The 25,031-nt window shown below is 40.8% G+C and overlaps 1 protein-coding gene across 8 annotated transcripts; it reads right to left on the bottom strand.

Annotated features, from left to right (window-relative positions):
- Positions 1 to 461: 461 nt before the first annotated feature.
- Positions 462 to 24,780, bottom strand: ttc32 (tetratricopeptide repeat domain 32). Of its 8 annotated transcripts, none has more exons than XM_068023603.1 (8): positions 24,654 to 24,780; positions 23,070 to 23,236; positions 20,158 to 20,326; positions 19,105 to 19,208; positions 13,682 to 13,894; positions 12,388 to 12,450; positions 11,165 to 11,301; positions 462 to 796 (listed from the first exon to the last, which is right to left on the bottom strand). In XM_068023603.1, exons 1-3 carry the CDS (start codon positions 24,770 to 24,772, stop codon positions 20,199 to 20,201), a joined length of 414 nt encoding a protein of 137 aa, XP_067879704.1. In that variant the 5' UTR covers positions 24,773 to 24,780; the 3' UTR covers positions 462 to 796; positions 11,165 to 11,301; positions 12,388 to 12,450; positions 13,682 to 13,894; positions 19,105 to 19,208; positions 20,158 to 20,198. The 8 variants fall into 8 exon arrangements, with proteins under 8 accessions (XP_067879704.1, XP_067879712.1, XP_067879737.1 ...); XM_068023611.1 differs by having other exon boundaries at positions 20,164 to 20,326; XM_068023636.1 differs by lacking the exon at positions 11,165 to 11,301.
- Between the last annotated feature and the right edge of the window lie 251 nt (positions 24,781 to 25,031).

Genomic DNA, 25,031 nt, shown 5'->3' with positions numbered 1-25,031 from the left:
GGATACTAGTTTCTGAAGTAAACAACTTCAGACTTCAGTTATCCTCCCCATTTTTATCCTTATCTGTTCCTTCCAATTAGGATATAGTTTACCATAATTCTTATGCTAATGGTGTTTTATATATAAAACCTACAGTGCATCTTCATGTCTTTGCAGTATTTGAAAGTCAATTGCAGGTGATTCTGTGATGGGAGCTGGAGAGTCTGATTTCCACTACAGTGGAAATTAGAGCTTACATCTGCTGCAAAAATAAAAGTGCAGCATCATTGTCAACTCCAGCCTCTACCTCCTTCCAGCCATAGTAGTGCTATGGAGTCACAGCAAGTAAAACCTTTCTCACTTCACCTCTTTCTCCTCTTCCTTCAACCCCACTCATGACATCTTCCACTTCTGAAGTCTACAGCTCAATGCTAATGGGCCTAGGGTGTATTTCTACTTATATTTAAAACAAAAAAGACAAAAAATGTAAACTTTTTTTTATTTCTAAGATTAATCCAAAATAAAATTTCTACCGTTTTGGAACAATTTTCTTTGACAGATGATGTGCGATTACAAAAAACACTCCAGCTTCACTATTAAACATAAACTAGGTTTGTTTTGATGGTATGGTAAACAACAGTTGCATGTTTGTTATGTAACTGCTACAAGTGAACGTTTACGTTAAAAGGAAAAAGGTTCCTCAATAAATTGAGGAAAGTAATGACTTGGTCCTAAGTCTTTTCTTGGTGTGAGTAAAAGTCTTTGCCTTCAGGTAATCCTCCTTTTCCTGATCTTCCTGCATAAATTGGCTTTGTGCCTAAGGGAGACAAATGAAAGATTTTAAAACATCTCATTGAGCAGGCTAATATGAAAAACTTGCATTCATATAGTGCCCACAACTTCAGAACATCCTAGAGCACTGTGCAGCCAATGAACTTCTTTGAAGTATAGGCCACTAATGTAGGAAAACAGCTGCCAATTTGTACACACCAAACCAAGCTCCCACAAACAGTAATGTGATAATGACCTGATAATCAGTTTTTGTGATTGTTGATTTTTGAAGGATAAATATTGGCCTGGGCACTAGGGATATCTCCACTGCTCCTTAGAAGCCAAAGACTCTTTTACATCCACCTGAGAGAGTAGACAGGGCCTCTAACATCTCAGTCACAGGATAACATCTCTGACAGTACTGAACTGGAGTGTCAGCACTAAACTTTATTGCTCAGTCTTTGGAGTGAGACTTGAACCCACAAACTTCTGAGTCAGGTGAGGGTACTACCAACTGACCCACAGATGTTACAATTGGGCTAACAAGGCTGTCATTAAACTACCACAGTTTTAAGGCACTTATTCAAGCTGTAGTTTCAACAATTTTACTATTTCAAGATTGATCTCAAGGACATCGAACATCCTGGGACTGGAACATACACCTAATTTATTATACAAAACATCCTGATCTTGCATGATCACAAACTTTATGACATAATTCAATATTTAAAGATGCATGGTTAAAAATGTTCCAATCTACAACTAGCATTTTCTTGGAATGGAAGGATACTTATAGTTGGATAGCTGATCCAGAGCCTAAATTCTCCTCTTATTAGCAGGTTTGCAGTATGGTGGGTCAAATAACTTAATCTGAGAAATTTGAGTACTTTAGATGGGTCAGTTTTTGTCCAGTGTGTGCAGGAGGGTTTTCTGACACAGTATGTAGACAGGCCAACCAGGGGCGATGCCACATTGGATTTGGTACTGGGAAATGAACCCGGCCAGGTGTTAGATTTAGATGTAGGTGAGCACTTTGGTGATAGTGATCACAATTCGGTTAGGTTTACCTTAGCGATGGGCAGGGACAGGTATATACCGCAGGGCAAGAATTATAACTGGGGGAAAGGAAATTATGATGCGATTAGGCAAGATTTAGGATGCGTAGGATGGGGAAGGAAACTGCAGGGGATGGGAACAATCGAAATGTGGAGCTTATTCAAGGAGCAGCTACTGCGTGTCCTTGATAAGTATGTACCTGTGAGGCAGGGAGGAAGTTGTCGTGCGAGGGAGCCGTGGTTTACTAAAGAAGTTGAAGAGCTTGTCAAGAGGAAGAAGAAGGCTTATGTTAGGATGAGACGTGAAGGCTCAGTTAGGGCGCTTGAGAGCTACAAGCTAGCCAGGAAGGATCTAAAGGGAGAGCTAAGAAGAGCAAGGAGAGGACACGAGAAGTCATTGGTGGATCGGATCAGGGAAAACCCTAAGGCTTTTTATAGGTATATCAGGAATAAAAGAATGACTAGAGTTAGATTAGGGCCAATCAAGTATAGTAGTGGGAAGTTGTGTGTGGAATCAGAGGAGATAGGGGAAGTGTTAAATGAATATTTTGCGTCAGTATTTACAGTAGAGAAAGAAAATGTTGTTGAGAATACTGAGATTCAGGCTACGAGGCTAGATGGGATTGAGGTTCACAAGGAGGAGGTGTTAGCAATTTTGGAAAGTGTGAAAATAGATAAGTCCCCTGGGCCAGATGGGATTTATCCTAGGATTCTCTGGGAAGCTAGGGAGGAGATTACAGAGCCTTTGTCCTTGATCTTTATGTCGTTATTGTCGACAGGAATAGTGCCGGAAGACTGGAGGATTGCAAATGTTGTCCCCTTGTTCAAGAAGGGGAGTAGAGACAGCCCTGGTAATTATAGACCTGTGAGCCTTACTTCGGTTGTGGGTAAAATGTTGGAAAAGGTTATAAGAGACAGGATTTATAATCATCTTGAAAAGAATAAGTACATTAGAGATAGTCAGCACGGTTTTGTGACGGGTAGGTCGTGCCTCACAAACCTTATTGAGTTTTTCGAGAAGGTGACCAAACAGGTGGATGAGGGTAAAGCAGTGGATGTGGTGTATATGGATTTCAGTAAGGCGTTTGATAAGGTTCCCCATGGTAGGCTATTGCAGAAAATACGGAAGTATGGGGTTGAAGGCAATTTAGAGCTTTGGATCAGAAATTGGCTAGCTGAAAGAAGACAGAGGGTGGTGGTTGATGGCAAATGTTCATCCTGGAGTTTAGTTACTAGTGGTGTACCGCAAGGATCTGTTTTGGGGCCACTGCTGTTTGTCATTTTTATAAATGACCTGGAAGAGGGTGTAGAAGGGTGGGTTAGTAAATTTGCAGATGACACTAAGGTCGGTGGAGTTGTGGATAGTGCCGAAGGATGTTGTAGGGTACAGAGAGACATAGATAGGCTGCAGAGCTGGGCTGAGAGATGGCAAATGGAGTTTAATGCGGAAAAGTGTGAGGTGATTCACTTTGGAAGGAGTAACAGGAATGCAGAGTACTGGGCTAATGGGAAGATTCTTGGTAGTGTAGATGAACAGAGAGATCTTGGTGTCCAGGTGCATAAATCCCTGAAGGTTGCTAACCAGGTTAATAGGGCTGTTAAGAAGGCATATGGTGTGTTAGCTTTTATTAGTAGGGGGGTCGAGTTTCGGAGCCACAAGGTCATGCTGCAGCTGTACAAAACTCTGGTGAGACCGCACCTGGAGTATTGCGTGCAGTTCTGGTCACCGCATTATAGGAAGGATGTGGAAGCTATGGAAAGGGTGCAGAGGAGATTTACTAGGATGTTGCCTGGTATGGAGGGAAGGTCTTACGAGGAAAGGCTGAGGGACTTGAGGTTGTTTTCGTTGGAGAGAAGGAGGAGGAGAGGTGACTTAATAGAGACATATAAGATAATCAGAGGGTTAGATAGGGTGGATAGTGAGCGTCATTTTCCTCGGATGGTGATGGCAAACACGAGGGGACATAGCTTCAAGTTGAGGGGTGATAGATATAGGACAGATGTGAGAGGTAGTTTCTTTACTCAGAGAGTAGTAAGGGCGTGCAACGCCCTGCCTGCAGCAGTAGTAGATTCGCCAACTTTAAGGGCATTTAAGTGGACATTGGATAGACACATGGATGAAAATGGAATAGTGTAGGTCAGATGGTTTCACAGGTCGGCGCAACATCGAGGGCCGAAGGGCCTGTACTGCGCTGTAATGTTCTTTAAAAAAAAACACCCCAAACCTGCCACTTCCTTGCAGAACTTCTAGCTATGTGGAATGGGTCAGAGACCTCAAAACTTCTCCATTGACTTGCTGTCAGAAGGGAAAATATACGTAGGATATACAGCACAGAAATAGGCCATTTGCCCCAACCAGTTTATGCTGCACTTGAGCCTACTCCTGTCTTTCCTCACCTAACTATCAGCATCACCTTCTGGCCCCTTCTCCCTCATGCTTATTTCGCCTCCCTTAAATGCATCCATACTATTGACTTCAACCACTCCCAGTGGTGGCAAGTTCTGCATTCTCACCACTCTCTGGGTAAAGCAGTTTCTTTCGAATTCCCTTATGGATTTCTTGGTGAGTATCTTATATTGATGGCTTCTACTTATGCTCTTCCCCACAAAACATTCTCTGTGTCTACTATCAAAACCTTTCATAATTTAGAAGACCTCCTATTCGGTCACCCCTCAGCCTTCCCCTTATTGGTATACCCCCACATTTCTGGTATCTTCCTTGTAATTTTTTTTTTTTGGTGGGGGGGAATTCCTCCTCCAGTGTCTCTATCTTTTTATAATATGGCAACCAGAATTGTACACCGTACTCTAGGTGTAGTCTAGCCAAGGTTCAAGATACATTTAGTACAACTTTACTTTTCAATTTTATCCCTCTCAAAATAAACCCTAGTGCTTTGTTTGCTTTTGCTATGGTCTTGTTAGCCTGTGTCACCATGCTTAGGGATTTTGTGTATTTGTACTGCCTTTGCTGCTCCACCATATTTAGATTCTTATTTTCTAAGTAATCTACCTCCTTATTTTTCTTGCCAAAATGTAATACCTCACATTGATGAAATTCATTTGCCAATTGTATGCCCGTTTTGCAAATTTAATATCTTGTCAATTGTTGCAGTTTTCCTCAGTATTGATTATCTGCCCGCATTCCCCTCTCTACCGCCCCCGACCCCCAAGCCATTTCAAGCGCTGCTGGCTCAGTAGGGTGTATATGCTGGGGATGTTGGCCACCTCGAGGACTTCTGTGTTGGAGATAAAGATATAAACAACATTTTTTTTTAAATGTAAAGTCCTTGTAGATTTACGCTCCTCCCGAAGTGGAATCTTCCAATGTAAAATAGTCCAAGGTTGCTTGACGTCCTCGCAGCCGTCTGATGGGGAAAAAAAGCAAGTTCCTCAACCATAGGAAACCCAGCAGCCCAGTTCAGCAGCCGAAGTGCAACTCTTCCTTTTCCAATGATGAACATCGATCAACAATTTGTTTCTTTTTAAAGAATTAATCTGGCTTGACTTTTCAGAATTCTGAGAGTATAATAAATAGGGTTTAAATAGACCAAGGGAGAGTTCTCCTATTTCCTTCAGTACATGCTGGCGGAACAGTCTGTGTCTGTGTCTGTTAACTGTCTCTGCAAAAGCCAGTTTTTCAGCTAGTTTCAAAAGTCAATCGCACCATTGTATATCTTGTGCTCGGTCTCTGAATGGCTTCATCCGGGCAACCAAGATGCACTTTCCTTGCTAATATTTGAGGCTGGCTTGTTCTTAAAGATGTACAGATCCTTTGCTGTCTTAAAGACACACCTCATATTTCCCATGAAAAAAAAACAGTATCATGACACTAGGATGCATCCCATCTGGCCAGTTGACTTTGAGTAATCCAATCAACATTTTAAGTACAAATTCTTTAAAAAGGCTGTAGCTACTTAAATGAGTTAATCACTTTCCACAAGATTATTAGCTTAGGATGCATTAGCAGTTGGAAGAGCTCTTGGCAGTGCTGCTGCCAGAAGTAAATAGTAGGCATAGTTTGGACACTGAGTAGGATTCCCCACAAAGGAGTGTAGTAGGGTGTTTGGAGGGAGGTGCCATGCAGTCAGTGCAACCTCCACCACCCGAAGAACTGTTACACAATTCAGAAAGAGAATCAATGAACTCCAGTGGCCAGGCTAAGTTCAGGCTCTGCTGCATGATGTGAGAGTCTACAGGAAAGGATAAAGTTAGTAAAGGCTGAACAAGGCTCACCGGCCCTGCAATCTTCAATGATTTGTGCGCATATACCCCCAGATCCATCTGCACCTGCCCCCTTTAGAATTGTATCTTTAATTTATATCGCCTCTCCTCATTCTTCCTCACAAAATGTATCCTACCACACTTCTCTGCTTGAAATTTCATCTGCCACATGTCCACTAATTCCACCAGCCTGTCTATGTCCTCTTGAAGTTTATCACTATCTTCCTCAAAGTTCATAATACTTCCAAGTTTGATGTCCTCTGCAAATTTTGAAATTGTGCACTGTACACCCAAGTGTAAGTTACTATATATCAAGAAAAGCAGTGGTCTTATTACCAACCCCTGGGGAACTTCACTGTATACTTTCCTCCATTCCAAAATACAACTGTTCACCACTACCATTTCCAGTCACTCGGCCAACTTTGTATCCATGCTACCACTGTCCCTTTTATTCCATGGGCTTCAACTTTGCTGGTAAGCTAGTTATGTGGCACTTATCAAATGCCTTTTGGAAGTCCACATACACCACATCAACTGCGGTTTCATCAAAGAACTCAATCAAGTTAATTAAACACCATTTTCCCTTAACAAATCCATGCTGGCTTTCCTTAATTAGTCCACATTTGTCCAAGTGACTGTTAATCTTGTTCTGGATTATCATTTCTAAAAGCTTTCCCACCACCGATGTTAAACTGACTGGCCTATAGTTGCTGGGTTTATCCTTACACCCTTTTTTAAACAAGGGTGTAACATTTGCAATTCTCCAGTCCTCTGGCACCATCCCTGTATCTAAGGGGAATTGGAAGATTATGGCCAGTGCCTCGTCAATTTCCACCCTTACTTCCCTCAGTATCCTCAGATGCATCTGATCCTGTCCTAGTGACTTAAGTACAGCCAGCCTTTCTAATACCTTCTCTCATAAATTTTTAGACCATCTAGTGTCTCAATTACCTCCTCTTTCACCATGGCCGGAATTTTACATTGGGCGGAAGGCCCCGCCCACCAGTCGAAAAGTCAGTGGCAAGTCTGCCTCCACAAGGCCTGGGGAGCCACACCAGGAATTTTTGCTCCCCAGGCCCTTAATTGGTCTTGGGAGGGACTTTCACCTCCTTGGATGCTTCAGTATCTGAGGAGTTGCGAATGGTACTGAACACTGTGCAATCATCCCCACTTCTCACATGATGGAGGGAAGGTCATTGATGAAGCAGCTGGAGATGGCTGGACACTACCCTGAGGACCTCCTGTAGCAATGTCCTGGGCCTTAGACATTTGGCGTCCAACAACTACAACCATCTTCCTTTGTGCTAGGTATGACTCCAACCAGTAGAGTTTTCCCCAGATTCCCATTGACTTCAATTTTGGTAGGAGTCCTTGACACCACACTTGGTCAAATGCTGCCTTGATGTCGAGAGCAGTCACACTCACCTCACCTCTGGAGTTCAGCCCTTTTGTTCATGTTTAGACCAAGGCAGTACTGAGGTCTCGTGCTAAGTGATCAGTTTGGGTTCTGCCAGGGGCAATGGTGAGCAGGTTATTGCTGAATAAGTGCCACTTAATACCACTGCTGATGACGCCTTCCATCACTTTGCTGATAATTTGAGAGTAGACTGATGGGACAGTAATTGGCCAGATTGATTTGTCCTGGTTTTGTGGACAGGACATACCTGGGCAATTTTCCACATTGTTGGGTAGATACCAGTATTATAGCTGTACTGGAACAGCTTGGTTAGGGCACGGCTAGTTCTGGAGCACAAGTCTTCAGTACTACAGCTGGGATGTTTTCAAGGCCTATAGCCTTTGCTGTATCCAGTGCCTTCAGCCATTTCTTGACATCTTGATAGCACTCACGAAACTCAACACCATCCAGGACAAAGCAGCCCACTTGATTGGCACCCCATCCACAAACATTCACTCCCTCCACCACCGATGCACAGTGGCAGCAGTGTGTACCATCTACAAGATGCACTGCAGTAACGCACCAAGGCTCCTTAGACAGCATCTTCCAAACCCACAATCTCTACCACCTAGAAGGCCAAGGGCAGCAAATGCATGGGAACACCATCATCTGAAAGTTCCCCTCCAAGTCACACACCATCCTGACTTGGAACTATATTGCCATTCCTTCACTGTCACTGCGTTAAAATCCTGGAACTCCCTTCCTAACAGCACTGTGGGTATACCTACCCCACATGGACTGCAGTGGTTCAAGAAGGCAGCTCACCACCACCTTTTCAAGAGCAATTAGGGATGGGCAATAAATGCTGGCCTAGCCAGCTACGCTCACATCCCATGAATACATTTTTTTTTAAATTTTAAATTGGCTGAAAACTGGCATCAATGATCCTGGGGACTTCAGGTGAAGGCCGAGATGAGATCATCCACTTGGCACTTCTGGCTGAAGATGGTTGCAAATGCTTCAGCCATGTCATTTGCACTAATGTGTTGAGCTTCCCCATCATTAAGGATGGGGATGTTTGTGGAGTCTCCTCCTCCAGTTAGTTGCTTAATTGTCCACCACCATTCACGACTGGATGTGGCAGGATTGCAGAGCTTTGATCTGTTCCGTTGGTTGTGAGATCGCTTAGCTCTGTCTATTGCATGCTACTTCTGCTGTTTAGCATGCATGCAGTCCTGTGTTGTAGCTTCACCAGGTTGACACCTCATTTTTAGGTATGCCTATCATGCTCTGTTGCATTCTGCATCGAACCAGGATAGATCCGCTGGCGTAATGATAATGAGGTATATGCCAGACCATGATGTTTCAGATTGTGGTTGAATACAATTCAGATGCTGCTGATGGCCCACAGCGCATCATGGATGCCGCACATGATTAGGATCTGGAATGCACTGCCTGAGGGCGGTGGAGGCAATCTAATTGTGACTTTCAAAAGGATTTTGGATAATTCTGAAAAGAAGGTTTGCAAGGCTGCAGGGAAAAGGAAGGGAAGTAGGACTAGCTGAGTTGCTCTTGCAGATAACCAGCATGGGCATGATGGGCTGAATGGCCTCCTTCTGTGTTGTACCCATTCTATGAATCTCCAACCTAGCCTTCTCCATATTTTGATTCTTCTTGTCACAGAATCAAAATAAACATCTTCCCATTGAAAATCCATGTTTAGAGGGCCGAGCAATTTATCAACTAGCACTGAGTAAATGAGCAACAAAAAATGCTGAATTAACCCTGAAGTCCTACAACAAGAAAAATCACTGCAGCCAAAGAAACATCATCCTTCAGCAGCAGCATAAGCAATTCCCTCCTCACTGTGGTACCGTCAGTGTACCATTCATAGAAGTGACCCTCCATGGTCTCAACCCCCTCTGTCTGTATACCCTCCTTCAGCTGTACAATCCTCCAAGATCTCTGTGATCCTCCAATTTTGGAATTTTGCACATCACCCGACCCCTTTGATCAAGTTTTTGGTTACTTGTCTAAATACTTTGCGATTTGTCAAACTTTTTGTCTATTAACACTCCTGTGAAGAATCTTGGGATGCAGACGACACTAAGATTGGTGGAGTAGCAGATAGTGAAGGGGACTGTCAGAGAATACAGCAGAATATAGATAGACTGGAGAGTTGGGCAGAGAAATGGCAGATGGAGTTCAATCAGGGCAAATGCGAGGTGATGCATTTTGGAAGATCCAATTCAAGAGTGAACTATACAGTAAATGGAAAAGTCCTGGGGAAAATTGATGTACAGAGAGATTTGGGTGTTCAGGTCCATTGTTCCCTGAAGGTGGCAACGCAGGTCAATAGAGTGGTCAAGAAGGCATACGGCATGCTTTCCTTCATCGGACGGGGTATTGAGTACAAGAGTTGGCAGGTCATGTTACAGTTGTATAGGACTTTGGTTCGGCCACATTTGGAATACTGCGTGCAGTTCTGGTCGCCACATTACCAAAAGGATGTGGATGCTTTGGAGAGGGTGCAGAGGAGGTTCACCAGGATGTTGCCTGGTATGAAGGGCGCTAGCTATGAAGAGAGGTTGAGTAGATTAGGATTATTTTCATTAGAAAGATGGAGGTTGAGGGGGGACCTGATTGAGGTGTACAAAATCATGAGAGGTATAGACAGGGTGGATAGCAAGAAGCTTTTTCCCAGAGTGGGGGATTCAATTACAAGGGGACACGAGTTCAAAGTGAAAGGGGAAATGTTTAGGGGGGATATGCGTGGAAAGTTCTTTACGCAGAGGGTGGTGGGTGCATGGAACGCATTACCAGCGGAGGTGGTAGACGCAGGCACAATAGCGTCTTTTAAGATGTATCTAGACAGATACATGAATGGGCAGGAAGTAAAGAGATACAGACCTTTAGAAAATAGGCGACAGGTTTAGATAGAGGATTTGGATCGGCGTAGGCTTGGAGGGCCGAAGGGCCTGTTCCTGTGCTGTAATTTTCTTTGTTCTTTACCACATTAAAGGTACTATATAAATGCAAGTTGCTATTGTTGTTGATATAGTGGCAGCGTTATTTGGGCAGAAAGGGGCTATAGGTATTAGCTGTGCCCCTTGACCCCATTTAAAGGTGGCAAAGCAGGCTTGCGGTGGGCCTTGAAAGGTACCTAGCAGTTTTTTTTGAAACAGCAATGCAAATGTACTTTTTTTTATTTTGTGGCAGACAGTGCATTTTACAGTCCCAAATCTGCTCCAAAAATACGTCAGGAGAATTCAGATCAAGGTGTAAATTAACATCACTCCATGACAACGATGTAAACTTTATGTAATTTCACACAAAAATCTGTAGTTTATGGTCTTCTAATGGTACATGCAATCTGTTGTATCAATATAAAAGAAAAAATATTTTTCAGAAGGGAAGGCTAACTTTTAAACTTGGTGTTAGATTGATCAATGATGATTGTGCTGGATTTGATCTGTTTTTGTTTTTAGAAGATATATTGCACATTTCACCTTGGATTAATTGTTTCTCTCCACCCAGTCCCACAACAACCGCACCCCACTTCATCCCCCACTAAATCCTATATTGAAATCTAAAAGAAAATAGCCTTTTCTTTATCAGTTCACTAGTTTGAAATAGCTTCTATACCATAGTCCTTCTTCCAAGTGTTTGAAGTTTGAGTACACTGTCAAAGTTTAATGTGTATATAATATTGGGCACATACCCAGAATGCTTGCGGCCATACCTGGACAGTCAATCCTGCTAAATAAGTGGTCTTTATGACTTCTTGTGTAGAAGCACGTGCTACAGTAGTCAAAATTATCACACTGAGTACATACAAATCTGGTGCCCACAATCGGGTCTCTTCCACAACCATCACACCTTTTTAGATCACAGAAAAACAGAGTGCTGTTAGCACTAGTAACACCTGTAAAATCTGTTTCTATAAATTCTTTAAGAACATGCTTCACTATTAATACAAAACAATGTTATGCTGTTATAAGAAATTACAGTGAGTAATTGTGTACAAATTATTACTTGATTTTGCTATTTTCTTTCTTGAACAATTATCAACCAGTTATGATTTTACGAAGTGCCCTTTGTCTCTTGAGCACAAGTATACTTAGAATAATTTCATCCTGTCAGTCCAATTGACGATAAGCAACAAAAGAATTTTGCTACAAGTGTAAAGTGCAAAAACATCTTCATTTCTTAATAAGAGCATTTGGTGCAGGCCTGTGATAAAAAATTTTCTTGTCCGTAATAAGGAACATCTGATCCTGCTGAACAGTGACTTGGGGGGACAAATTTGTATGTTCGTATGACAATGGTCATATATCATCCTAGAGGCAGCTTTGCATACCCAAACTGTTACTGCTGCTAACCAAAACAAACCCATTATAATGGCCTCGGCTCACACTTTGCAAGCCCACTCATGGATTAACATGAACACCGGTTCTTTACCACTATACATTAGCAAAATATCTCCATTACAATCCTCTGTTCCAATTAGGTAGTCTTTTAGCAGTAGGCCAACCTACTCACATACAGAGACATAATAAATACATCAGTTCCTCATCCCATTATGACTACCAGCAGATTTTTTTTAAAAAAATCAAATATTTATCCAATTTCCTTTTTAAACCTACTTTGGATTCTCCGTCCTCCACTTCCAAAAAAGGTATCTAAGGGGTCCAACTATCATTTGGTCACACTGGGCAGTACGGTGAGGAGTGAACCCATAAGACACTCAGCTCACTTACTTACAGCAGTGATGAGCCCCGCAATACTCTAGGGAATATCTAAGGCATGATCTTATTCTTGTAACAATCATTTTATCTAATTGTCCTTCTATGAATGGTAATAAAGACAATTGCAAATCAGCCAGTGTAAATAATTCTATACATGTGTGTCATTTCATTTTGTACATCTGTGGATAATCTTGAAAAATATGCTATCAATACTTACAAAATAAAGAGTTCTGTTATGTAATGTATCCATCCAAAATCAATATCATTTGTTTCTGGAATCCTGAAATATTAGAAAAATAAGTGTGAGATACATTATTCCAATTTGAATAAACTGTCTATAGTAGATGGCTTCCTGTCCAGTAATTATAAATTTGAGAAAGATTAAGATTCTATCATAAGAGGAGTCAAAGCAAATATTTTTCACTTATTTACAGTAAGTCATCATAACCTCCCTGACAGCTGATGTAAATTTTTAAAGGGACCAGCACTGTAAATTTCAATAAAAACATTAAATTGAACATAAAAACACTACTTCCACTCTCCCCCCACCTTTATTTCCCTCTTTCCCCGCCCCCGACCCCCGGAAAACCATCTTTGACAGTCCCGACCTTTCAACTCCACTCTTTGCCCTTCAACTCCTCCCGTACTGAATTTTATTCCTCCCCCCGCCCCCCTCCCCACCAGGTTCTCACCTCGGAACTCCATATGGCACATGAGGTACGAATGGCGGCCGTAAAATTGGTGTAAGACGGCCACCGCCAGTAGGTAAGTGCATTTACATATAATTTAGGTTTATTTGAATTTGTAGATGAAGGCCCCACTGTCAGGTAGTGGGGGGAGCCGCACCTAGGTTCCCCCGCCCTGCCGCTGGTAATATGCAGTGAGCCCTTCTTGATGTCGGGGGTCAAGGCGGGCAGAATTTTATGGGCCCCCCTGCTGCGACCCACGGCATCAAGGGGCTGGTAAAATTCAGCCCTACGTTATATCTGTAATTAATTTAATGAGACTCTTAATTTTGCAGAATGTTTTATTTAGTTTCATGAGTTTTTTTTGTTTTGATTTGAGGTTTAGCCAGAGACGATCTATCTTCACCTGGGGCTGGCTACTTACATTTCTGTAATTTTAATTTTAAACTTGTCTGAGTTTATTTTTATTTCCTAGAATTATTTCCTTATTATGCCTGGGATTACCTCACTGGTTTCATGTCAAGGAAATCAATCCAAATGAAAATAACTGCTAGAGTTTTTCCTTGTTGAGTCAATAAGGCCCAAACTTGCTGTTCAGCAACCATAAATGCTTCAGGTTTATTCCCTACGGTGTGCTTAACTCCTTTGTTTTAGCCAGCTGGACATAGGATTATTTAATTTCTTTTCTAGTCTTTTCACTGAATGGCAAAACATCCTCCTGTTTTTTTAGGTCTCAGAACTGGATGTAAAAATTCCCAATTCTGCAGGAGATTGAAGGTGAAACTACTTTCACCACAATATAACCACTAATAACATAGAACCTACTTAATTTCCTGTATCCATGTTTGGGCATTTTCTGAGCGCAGTACGTGTCGCAGCACTGTTTTCTGACCCATAGTTATGTTAAGGTTGTCAATGTCATTTTTCGTCATGCTCTTTATGCTTTCAAGCGTGGAAAGACCATGATGTTTTAACAGATTAATTGTGTCTTCATTCAGATAATGACATCTGCACCAGTCTTCCATGCTGCTAACAAGCCTGAGAGTTGGTACAAACAACATTTAGTTTAAAAATTATTTGAAGCTGAAAAAGGAACTTTTATTCAGAAAGGCACTATATAAATACAAATTCTTTCTTCTATATATGATAGATATCAGCAACGCAGAAAGCTTACTTCACCTGCACCTCCCAGCTGTGTGACCTCTACCCCCAGAAGGACAAGAGCAACAACATCACGAGAACGTCACCACACAAGTAAATTCAGTGTAAGTGCAGCAAAAGACACTCTGATCCCATGATCAGAGCTAGCATGAGGTGGCACAGCACAAGCAGTTGAACGAAAGCTGGGTAAACTTGTGACTAATAGGCAAAAGGTAGAGATTTGAAAGTTTCATACAGTCCAGAAGGAGACAGTTCAGGTTCTGAAATGTTGTAATTCTTTTATGCATGTGTGCAATAGTTTTATCAATTATATACAGTATTTATTTTGGGGCATGAGGCACATGTTTTATTGAAACCTCTTGGGTATCACTGATAAACCTCTTCAGTGTTAAAAGTGTCAATAGCTACTATATTAGTGAACATTTATCACCATGTGATTACATAATCTAGCCATCAGCCCAGTGCTCTGATTATATGTCTGCTGTCAGCTGTGACTCAGTGAATAATTCAATAATATTGTGGTGTAATATATAATTTTTCATTGGTTACACTCTCTTTAAACCTTTATTTTGGACTTTAGAAATTTCACTTACTGAGTTTAAAAAAAAAGTTTATTTTTAAAGAAAGCATTTTGAATTTTGAGTGATTTGTGGAAACCCAGCAGCCAAACTGTGCAATCACAGGATGATATCTTACTAATATTGTGGCTTTTCTGACCTTTGTGTTCTATAAGTTTTACATATCAAGCTGAAAGAGAGAGTTCGAGACTTTCATGTTCAGTTTCACCCAAAAGACAGGAATTTCAAAGCCATTGATTCACCTGTGTTTTGTTTGCAGAAACAATAACTCCTTGCTCCTGTGAAACAGAGATAGTAATTACTCACCTAAGACAGAGAAAGGCAAGATAGAGAAAGGCAGATAGACAGCATCTTTCTGCATTCTAATTTGACCTTTTTAACTAAAGTTGAATTTTGAAAGCATATTTTAGTCAGATAGGAAGGGGAGGAAGTATAGGAGGAAAGAAGTTGAGGGTGAGTTGCCTCTAGCCTTTCCCAATTTACTCAGTGAGAAAGTGAATTAAAATGGGAAAGTAAGTGGATTAAGTACAAATGATGAGGTGAATGACAGTAGAGCAAGGGGAGCGGCAAATAGGGTTGAATGGACAGTTCAAAAGGGGAAGGGAATATAGGGAGTTGGAAGAGTGGGGGCTGTGATGGAAACAGGCGCTGGAAGAAACATGATAGTTTGGAGAGGGAATGGAAAGAGAGCCAGAGGGTCACATTTCCTCCAGAATCCCCATTCCAAATATAGTGGACAGCCATTAGTGGCTCCTTTCCTCTCAACACCACAGCAAACCATATTATATAACACCTCTCACCTAAAAGGGAAAAAACAGCATGTGAGGGTGAGAGAAAAAGCAAAACAAGAGTTAGGAAAAGAGAGGCAAAAGTCAATGTTACCAGATAGAAATAAACAAGAGATAAGTGAGATCATATTCTCTGACAAGTGCAACACCAAGGGAGTTCAAATACCAATACAAAAGCATATCAGATGAATTAATACACGATTAGACCAACACCATGAGTCACACATTTAAGTTAATATTTCCTACATTCCTACAACAGTAACTATACTTCATAAGTACTTCATTGGCTGTAAGTTGCTTTGGAACATCCTGAACTGGTGAAAGGTGCTATATAAATGCAAATCTTTCCTTGATTAGATCGATTTGTATGACATTTTCGGCGATTATTTTGAGGTATGTATGAAGTATTACTCTTTTGATAATCTCTCCACTCCCCACCCCTTAATAATTCCTAAAGAATTACTCTTTCCAAACAATTTAAACGTATAAAACGTACCGACACACTGCACCTTCCCAAAACCAGATACACCGAATATATATCGGATCATCGATCCGAAATTAACTGAAACTGTATGTAAATGAGTATACAGATTGGATAGTCCCTTAAAGATACATTACTCGTGCAAGAAGGTTGACCTTTTAGTTCTCAGTGAATATCTAAGATAGTGAGTGTCTTCAAACCAACAAGCGGAAAGGGGTGTAATGCCGCCAATAAATCGGGATCTAGTAAACAAGAACCGAAAACAGCTCCCAGGGCAAGAGTACAAATCGCTGCTCCAAGTCAAACTAATGTTGTGACGATCTGTTCCTGCTCCCTCCCCCAGGATGCTGTCGGCACCAAATCTCCACCTGAACAACCTGAGCTCGTTTCCAACAACACTCCATCACCATGTTCTCATCCGTTCATTACACCAATGGATGCATAGAATATTCCCTCTATATATTTTCCATTGAAATAAGTGAGTTTTATTTTCTATCAAAAAAAATCCAACAGCAACTAAGCAGGTTTATCCTTTTATCTGTATATTTAAAATACTCATATTTGATAGTATTTTTATGTAATATCTTTGAAGTTTAACCATTGATTGTGTAGTTAATTTCAGTCCACTCAGAACTGTATGAGGTTAACACGTTAGTGACCCTAGTAAGCGGGCCCAGGAAATAGGTTATTTTATCAGCAACACTTCAGTATGGTGCAGACTATCCATGTACCATGTATTGGTTTAAAAAACACCAATTTATATAAGTTTTTCATATAGGAATGAGTAGACCAAACAGTTCAACTGCTCGTTTTCCACAGTCACCTTAATGCTGACTCAATAATCTTTAAAGGAGCAGCATACTAAAAGTTCAGGACTTTAGTGTACCTGACCATAAGATGCCAGTTAAATAATGACACGAGAGAAGTTGCAAAAAAATGCGATCTTAGAGGTCTTTAAAATTATTAAGGGGTTTGATAGGGTAGATGTAGAAAAGGTGTTTTCGCTTGTAGGGGAGTCCAAAATTAAGGGCCATAAATATAAGAAATATAACAAATCCAATAAAAGATTCAAGAGAAATTTCAGGGGAAGCTAGATGAGCCAGACATCAGATTCAAAGTGATTATGTAGTAGTGATGACTGTGTTGTATGAAGGAATTGTTGCCATATATCTGACAAGCGAAGTGATTAGTTTTCTCATCCTTCCTGCTGACATTATATCACTTTTTACACAAACATACTTCTTTGCCAGAACATTTGGTCCATTTAAGGGTTAGCGTGCAACAAGTGGATAACAAGCATACTGTCCCTCCATGGTGATGAACTTTGAGCTCTGAAAGCAGCAGCTCATGTAGCAGACAGTCTTCACTATAGAGGATACAAAAAACATTCCAGTAATAGCTGTAAATCAGGAGGTGGAAGGAAGAGAGGAACCTGTTGAAATTACAACCAGGGAAGTGATACTGACCAAACTAATGGAGCTGCAGGCTGACAAGTCCCTGAGTCCTGATGGGCTTCATCCTAGGATCTTAAGAGGTGGCTAATGAGGTAGTAGATGCATTTGTATTAATTTTTCAAAATTTGCTAGATTGTGGAAAGGTTCCATCAGACTGGAAAGTAGCAAATATAACCCCTCTATTCAAGGGGGGGGGGGGGGGGGGGGGGCAGAAAACAGTTAACTATAGGCCAGTTAGCTTGACATCTGTTGTGGGGAAGGTGTTAGAATTGATCATTAAGGAGGCTATAGCTGGACACGTGGAAAAACTGAAAGTAATCGGGAATGGTCAGCCTGGTTATGTGAACAGGAAATCATGTTTAACCAATTTATTACAGTTCTTTGAAGGAGTAACATGTGCTGTGGATAAAGGGGAACCCATTGACGTACTGTACTTGGATTTCCAGAAGGCATTTGACAAGGTGCCGCATAAAAGGTTACTGTGCAAAGTAGGAGCTCATAGTGTAGGGGGTAACATATTAGCATCGATATAAGATTGGCTGGCTAGCAGAAAAGAGAGTATGCATAAATGGATCCTTTTCTGATTGGCAGAATGTGACAAGTGGAGTCCCACAGGGGTCTGTGTTAGAGCCTTAACTTTTTAAAATTTATATCAATGACTTAGATGAGGGGAGCAATGGCATGGTAGCAAAATTTGCAGATGACACAAAAGTAAGGTAGGAAAGTATGTTGTGAAGAGTACGGAAGGAGGTTGCAGACCAATATAGATAGGTTGAGTGAGTGGGCAAAAATCTGGCAGATAGAGTATAATGTGGGAAAATGTGAAGTTGTTCACTTAGGCAGGAAGAATAAAAAAGCAGAGTATTACTTAAACGGGGAACAATTGCAGAATTCTGAGGTGCAGAGGGATCTAGGTGTTCTCATGCATAGTCACAAGAGGTTAGTATGCAGGTACAGCAAGTAATAAATAAGGCTAATGGAATGCTATCCTTTATTACGAGAGGAATAGAAAATAAAAGTAAGGGTGTTATGCTTCAGTTATACAGGGCACTGGTGAGACCACATCTCAAATACTGTGTTCAGTTTTGGTCTCCTTATTGAAGGAAGGATGTGAATGCGTTGGAGGCGGTTCAGAGGAGGTTTACTAGATTGATACATGGAATGAGCCAGTTGTCTTATGAGGAAAGGTTGGACAGACTGGGCTTGTTTTCACTAGTTTAGAAGAGTGAGGGGATACTTGTTTGAAGTATACAAGATCCTGATTGGTCTTGACAGGGTGAATGGGGAGAGGATGTTTCCTCTTGTAGGTGAGTCCAGAACTAGGGGGCACTGTTTGAAAATTAAGGGTCGCCCTTTTAGGACAGAGATAAGGAGAATTTTTTTCTCTGAGGGTTGTGCGACTTTGGAACTCTCTGCCTCAGAAGGTGGTGGAGGTGGGGGTCATTGAATATTTTTAAGGCAGAGGTAGATAGATTCTTGTTAGGCAAGGAATCAAAGATTATCAGGGGTAGATGCGAGTGCAGAATTCGAGACAGAAACAGATCAGCCATGATCTTGAATGGAGGAGCAGGCGCGACGGGCTGAATGGCCTACTTCGGCTCCTAATTCGTACGGTCATATGTGCAGGATACAGGAGAGGGATGTTGGTGTGATGACCTTGAATGTTCATATGTGCAAGTGCATAGCACACTAGCACCTAGTTTACAAAATTAACATATGAATTTAAGGAAGAAAGTATACAGCACACATTCACATTTCTTGGAAACTTTACTGTGGGTGTACCTACCCCACATGGACTGCAGTGGTTCAAGAAGGCAGCTCACCACCACATTCTCAAGGGCAATTAGGGATGGGCAATAAATACTGGCCTGGCCAGCGTCGCCCACATCCCTGAATGAATAAAAAAAAAAGTATTACTTCTGTAAAGAAAAAAGTCAAAAAAGTTATAATTAGCATATAAGGAAACAAATTTACCAATATTTTATGCAAGGTGGAGTGGAAAAGCAAACAAAAGCTAAAGAAAAGCACTGGCTTAGGAGAGGAAACAACTGTCATGTGCTGACCACTGTTTTGGCAGGACCGATGCGACAACACAGTCTGCATTTTTTTGATTCTTTAATGGGATGTGGACATGGCTGGCAGGAGCAGCATTTGTTGTCAATCCCTAATTGCCCTTAACAACTGAGTGGCTTGCTAGGCTGTTTCAAACGGCAGTTAAGAGTCAACCACATTACTGTGGGTCTGGAGTCACAAGTAGGCCGGACCAGGTAAGGACGGCAGATTTCCTTCCCTAAAGCACATGAGTGAACCAGATGGGTTTTTACGACAAGCAATGATAGTTTCATGGCATCATTACTGAGACTAGCTTTCAATTCCAGATTTTTAAAATTAATTAATTGAATTTAAACTCCACCAGCTGCCATGGTGGGATCTGAACCCATGTCCCCAGGGTATTAGCCTAGGCCTCTGGATTACTCTGGATGCACCTAACAGCACGTCATTTTGCAGTATGACCATCTGGTGTCCTGGTTGCAACCCTGGTTAGGTAAGTTGGATTCATATTTCAGCCTGGTTGCAGGCTGGTTCCCAAGATATACTTCACCATTTTCCCTGATTTGAAATAGAAACTGTTGTGCATCAATCCACAAGCAGCATTAAATCAAAAATAAAAAATGACCAGTTGTGGGTCACATTTAGTAAAAGTTTACAGTGTAAGATTTCATTTCATAAATATAAATCTCCGCAACCTCTGAGCATTGTTTTTACTAATATGTACACTAACATTAAACTTGTATTAAAGATTTAAGAATGAATTTTTTTACTTAAAAATAGTACACACACACACACAAAAGCAATGTTTGTAGTCCAGCAGCTGTATCTCTAGTATCTTCTACTTTCTTTCTCTTTTTTATCTATTAGTGTCTGTTCAAGACTCAATCTGGCATCTTTAAAATCTGCATTCAAGGCCAATGTTTTCGTGAAGTCTTCCAATGCCTGGTCAAAAGATCCTGTAAAGGAAAAAGGAGCAAGTATTTTTGCTTTTTCTATTATGTAATGTCTGGGAATAATGTGCTTTTTTCCATAACTAATAAAACTACTGTGATCCTTAGAAAGTGGCCGTTTTCCACAAGAAATGCAAAAATGTTTGGTACTTAAAAGGGAAAATTAATTAAAATCCCTTACACCATTATGGTAATTGGTAAAAGCAGCAAAAGCGACATGAGGAAAAACTTTTTCATGCAGCGAGTGGTTAAGATCTGGAACGTACTACCTGACAGTGTGATGGAGGGAGGTTCAATTGAAGCATTCAAAAGGAAATTAGACTGTTATGTGAAAAGGAAAAATGTGCAGAGTTACGGGGAGAAGGCAGGGGAGTGGCACCAGGTGAAATGCTCATTAGGAAAGCAGGTGCAGACACGATGGGCTGAATGGTCTCCTTCTGGGCTGTAACAATTCTGATTGAGATACAGCAGAAAGCTTTTGCAATATAAATTAGACCAAAATATTATAAAGTACTGACTCATTTTTTTGCAGTAAACTGGAAAATGATCAAAAAAGTCTTCATCTCAATCAAACTATTTTTCAAGCAAATAAATATCTGAAAAAAGCACAATGGCTTTTATGAATGCGAATTCCCAACTGCAGTATAAATATCAGCATTCATTGCCATTCAAACTCACCTACCCTAACCAGATGAAAGATAACAGGCTTATGCCTAGCCACTAGGTGGTAGACTGTGCAAAGGACTGACAGGATCAGTTCTACCTTACAGATGCCAACACTGATCTTTACAGTATATTAACAGCCTCAGCCAAAAGAAGAAGCAACACAGTAAGAAGTCTCGCCTTTATAGATCTTTTTGTATGTTGGTTTCTCAATAAGGACCAAGGACCATAGTATAGCACATTACCAAAGCCAGCAAGAGGAAAAGAGAAAATAAAATAAATCGGGAAATGGTGATTTGGAATCTCCAAATTTAAGAATTAAATGGACAAAAAAAGGTGAAAGGAAAGATTCAGATTGTCACGATTATGAAGGGAGGAGTGAATTACAGGGCAAGCCTGTGTAATGTTTTCAACACACTAGCAATGTTAAAAGGAAGAAGAGCATGTAGGACAATATATTTAGAGCCTATAAGGAATGAGACAAAAGTTCAGAGATGCTCTGATCTTAAGAAATATTGATAAATATGGAAAGAAAGGTTGTGAATGGTTGGAGGCTAGAGGTGAGTGAAGGTTCAAAGATCAGACAAGTTTTAGCTTTTATCTTGTCTAGGAGTTCATGGCAGCTGTTGGGAGATACCTCTCTGGATGTGGGAGCAGTATTTTAAATCTTGGATTGTGAAGAATTAAGAGATGTTGAAAGAAAACCAGCATTTGGAACAAGGTAAGATACTAACTTTTTTTGGAGGCAGGTTCAGGAAGGAGACATGGAAATTCCAGTTAGAGATAGAAAAATCAAGAATGTCAACAGCTGAAGGAGAACTATGGGTACAGTGCTTAAAAGTAAGAGATGGTATCTTTAATGACTCCACTCTTAGCTGTTGGTGAAGCTTGAGATCTAGAAGGGAAAAGAAGAGAGGAAACCCCTCACTGTTTCTAAACAAATCACTTACAAAGTTTTTTCTAAATCTTTTCAGTGGTGATGTGTACTCCTCATCCACTCTTCTAATCAAGACCAACAATAAGCAATTTACTGACCTCTAATTGACCTCACCAATTTACAAGTATCAATAATTACCTTTATTCCAACTGGGAGTACTTGAGCAGCGGCCTTACAAGAGCAACCAAATAGACCAAATATAACCAAACTTTAGACCACTGGCTCCACCAAATTATTTTTGCTAAAGCCTTCCTGGGAATGACCAGCAAAACTCTGCAAAAATATAACCAGCAGAACTGTCTACAAGATCAATAATAAAATCTTTGATTTTTCCTGGGGATCTTTGTCTTCAAGTTCAGGAAATCCGTTAAAAAAATTATGAGCTGAATTACCCTTATATTCATGCCTACAAATTCATGCCCTGAGATATGAATGTGTTTCTCCATAACCTCTTCTTTCTTCTTGTCCTCTTCCTCTTCAAAGAGGATGGAAAGCCTCTCTTAAGTAACCACTTGCCTCAGGTGACTTGGTTGAAACAAAAGGACTTTTGGGTGCCACTAGCATTGTTCTGAGCTCCTTCTGGGCCTGGACTTGTACTGAGCTTGAGGTCCAATGAAATGACTCCCTGCTTCAGCTAATGCTGTGTCTAAGAGGTGGAGTGGTGGCAGAAGAGGCAGCCAATATTTTAGCAAGCTAACCATAAGTTGGAACGAAGTTTCAAATACTTAGGATGTAGCTCTAAACCAATTGTTCAGGAAATCTCTAAAGGGAAGATCTTTGACAAAAGCTCTGCTCTTTGTCTTCAGAGAACTGTTTTGCGGTTGATGGGTTAAATTCAATCATTGGAGCTGCTTCTTGGGCCTCAGTATGAAAACAGACTCTGAATGACATTAGGCCAGAACCAAGGCAAATATGTTGCAGAGCACAAGACTCTGCAAGTGGAAGGCAAAAGGCAGTGAAGGACAGAGGACATCTTTACCAATGCTAAATTACCAGTATGATCAAAAGTACAGTGAGACACAATTTAAAGGCAGAATTTAAAACAGTGGATATCAAAAACATATGATTAACAACCGAATCTGACAAAACTGATTTAAGTTCAATATTCTACTACGGAAACACATATCGACTGTGAAAGAAAACTGTTACCTAGTCTATAATGTATCAGTCCTCGATTATAATAAGGAACTTCAAAATCTTCTTTGTTTTGAATTGCTAATGTGTAATCATCCATGGCTTCATAAAAGTCTACTCTTAAGTATTTGATTTGGCCTCTGTTGTTGTATGCATGAGCCAGGTCCTTAGCACAGCATTTGCTGAAAAAGAAAAACAGTATTATCAGGTACTAAGACAATATTAACACCAAGCTTACATGCTATAGAATAATCTTCTGACTTTCAGGTGCAATAAATGGTTGGAAAATCAGGTGCAGCATGTGGCCAAACTTCTGATATGTGCTTTTGGCAGGTGAGACAACTCAGAAAATTAACACTTTTTTGTCTCCGGCTCAAATGCAACATGTACCCTTCTTATGAGGCAGAATTGGCTAGACTTTAAGAAACTGAGTACAAGTGGCTGTACTTGTAACCAGGAAATGTCTAACACTATCTTGTATAGATGATGACTGAAACCAGAAGTTAAATTGGATTTTGATTGATTTAGTCTATTTTTAAAAATTCAACAGAAACGCGAGATGAACAACTATTTAGGATAAAATGTAAAACTATGAATTCTGGAAGTATAAAAGAAAACAAACAATAGAAATACATAATAAAAACAAAAATGGTGTAAATATTCAGCAGGTCAGGCAGCATCTGAGGGAAGAGAAACAGAGTTCATATTGCAGGTCTGTGACCTTTTGTCAGAACTGGAAGAAGAGAGATTTAAGTTTACATGCAAGTACAGAGGCAGGAGGGGAAAAAAGTTGGGCAGGGGCAGGGTAAGAACAAAAGGGTAGGTCTGTCATTGGTTGGAAGGCAGGAGAGATTAAATGTCAAAAAGGGATGATAATGGGACAAGTGAAGAAACAAAAGATGGGTCTAGAAGAGGTGTAAATGGCAGCAGCAGAATCAGCTAAAAAAAATGGCAGCAGTGGTTATGACCTGAAGTTGAACTCAATGTTGAGTCCTAATGGTTGTAAAGCATCTAATCAGTTGAGATGCTGTTCCTCCAGCTTCCGTTCAACTTCATTAGAACAGTAAAAAAAAAGAACAGTATAGGAGACTGAGGACAGAGGGGTCAGAGTGGGAGCAGGTCGGTGAACTAAAATGACAGTCGACCTTGCAGACTGAATGGAGGTGTTCAGCAAAGTGATCAACCAATCTGCGTTAGGTCTCCCCAGTGTAGAGGAGACGGCATCGTGAACAGCAAATAAAGTATACTAAATTGAGAGAAGTACAAGTAACAGCAACTTACTTTGCCTAAAAAAAAAGTGTCAATGATTATGACAAGAGGGCATAGACGCACTTCATATAGACTACCAAACGACTGTCACTTATTTTTGGGGGTCTGATGTGCAGTGGGGTGATTCTGTAAAATAAGAAGTCTGAGCTGGAGTTCACTGCTTTTATTTCACTCTGGGTGTGATTGCTGTTTATCATCAATGTCACTCTGAAGACTTGCCCGTTTTGCAGCTATACGGAGCAGACGCTACGCTGTGTGTTGTGCTGGTCATTAAAGTCGCTGCTCACAATCTCCCAAGTGCTTGTCGCTGCGCGTAAAGGCTGGACTCACTTTTTCCATTCCCCCTCCGTACAAATATGAATGAACTTAGTGTAGAATTCTTCTGCCATTCTGAAGTTCTGCTGCTGGAATTGGAATTCCGCTTCTCTCAGAACAGCCTGACATTCCATATTCTCACTTCCTGTAACAGACAGATCTTCTTCCGGGATTACATCATATCTAACAATGGGGGCGGGGTTTGGACTGGCCGCTTCTCAATGTATAAATACGGCAAGGAAATGTACGTGTTATTTTGAATGAGAGACAGAGAGAGAAGGCCTGAAATGTTGCATTTTTATTTTAAAACATCGCAATTAATTGAATATGTTAAACTGCCATACTCTACAGTGTAGTGCTGTACCAACCACTGGAGGATGCCAGATCCTTAAT

This window comes from Heterodontus francisci, chromosome 3, assembly GCF_036365525.1.
Source record: "Heterodontus francisci isolate sHetFra1 chromosome 3, sHetFra1.hap1, whole genome shotgun sequence".
NCBI classification, from domain to species: Eukaryota; Metazoa; Chordata; class Chondrichthyes; order Heterodontiformes; family Heterodontidae; genus Heterodontus; species Heterodontus francisci.
The sequence above is the reverse complement of the archived record's forward strand: the minus strand, read 5'-3'. Positions and strand labels throughout refer to the sequence as shown.

What these genes read in the sequence shown, in the direction of transcription:
- ttc32 (XM_068023595.1), bottom strand. Translation starts at nt 13,881, where the DNA reads ATGGAAGACTGGTGCAGATGTCATTATCTGAATGAAGACACAATTAAT. An exon ending in ACATGGATACAGGAAATTAA is followed by an intron (nt 12,451 to 13,681) that starts GTAGGTTCTATG and finishes CTAATATTTCAG; the next exon opens with GATTCCAGAAACAAATGATA. An exon ending in ATAACAGAACTCTTTATTTT is followed by an intron (nt 11,302 to 12,387) that starts GTAAGTATTGAT and finishes TGATCTAAAAAG; the next exon opens with GTGTGATGGTTGTGGAAGAG.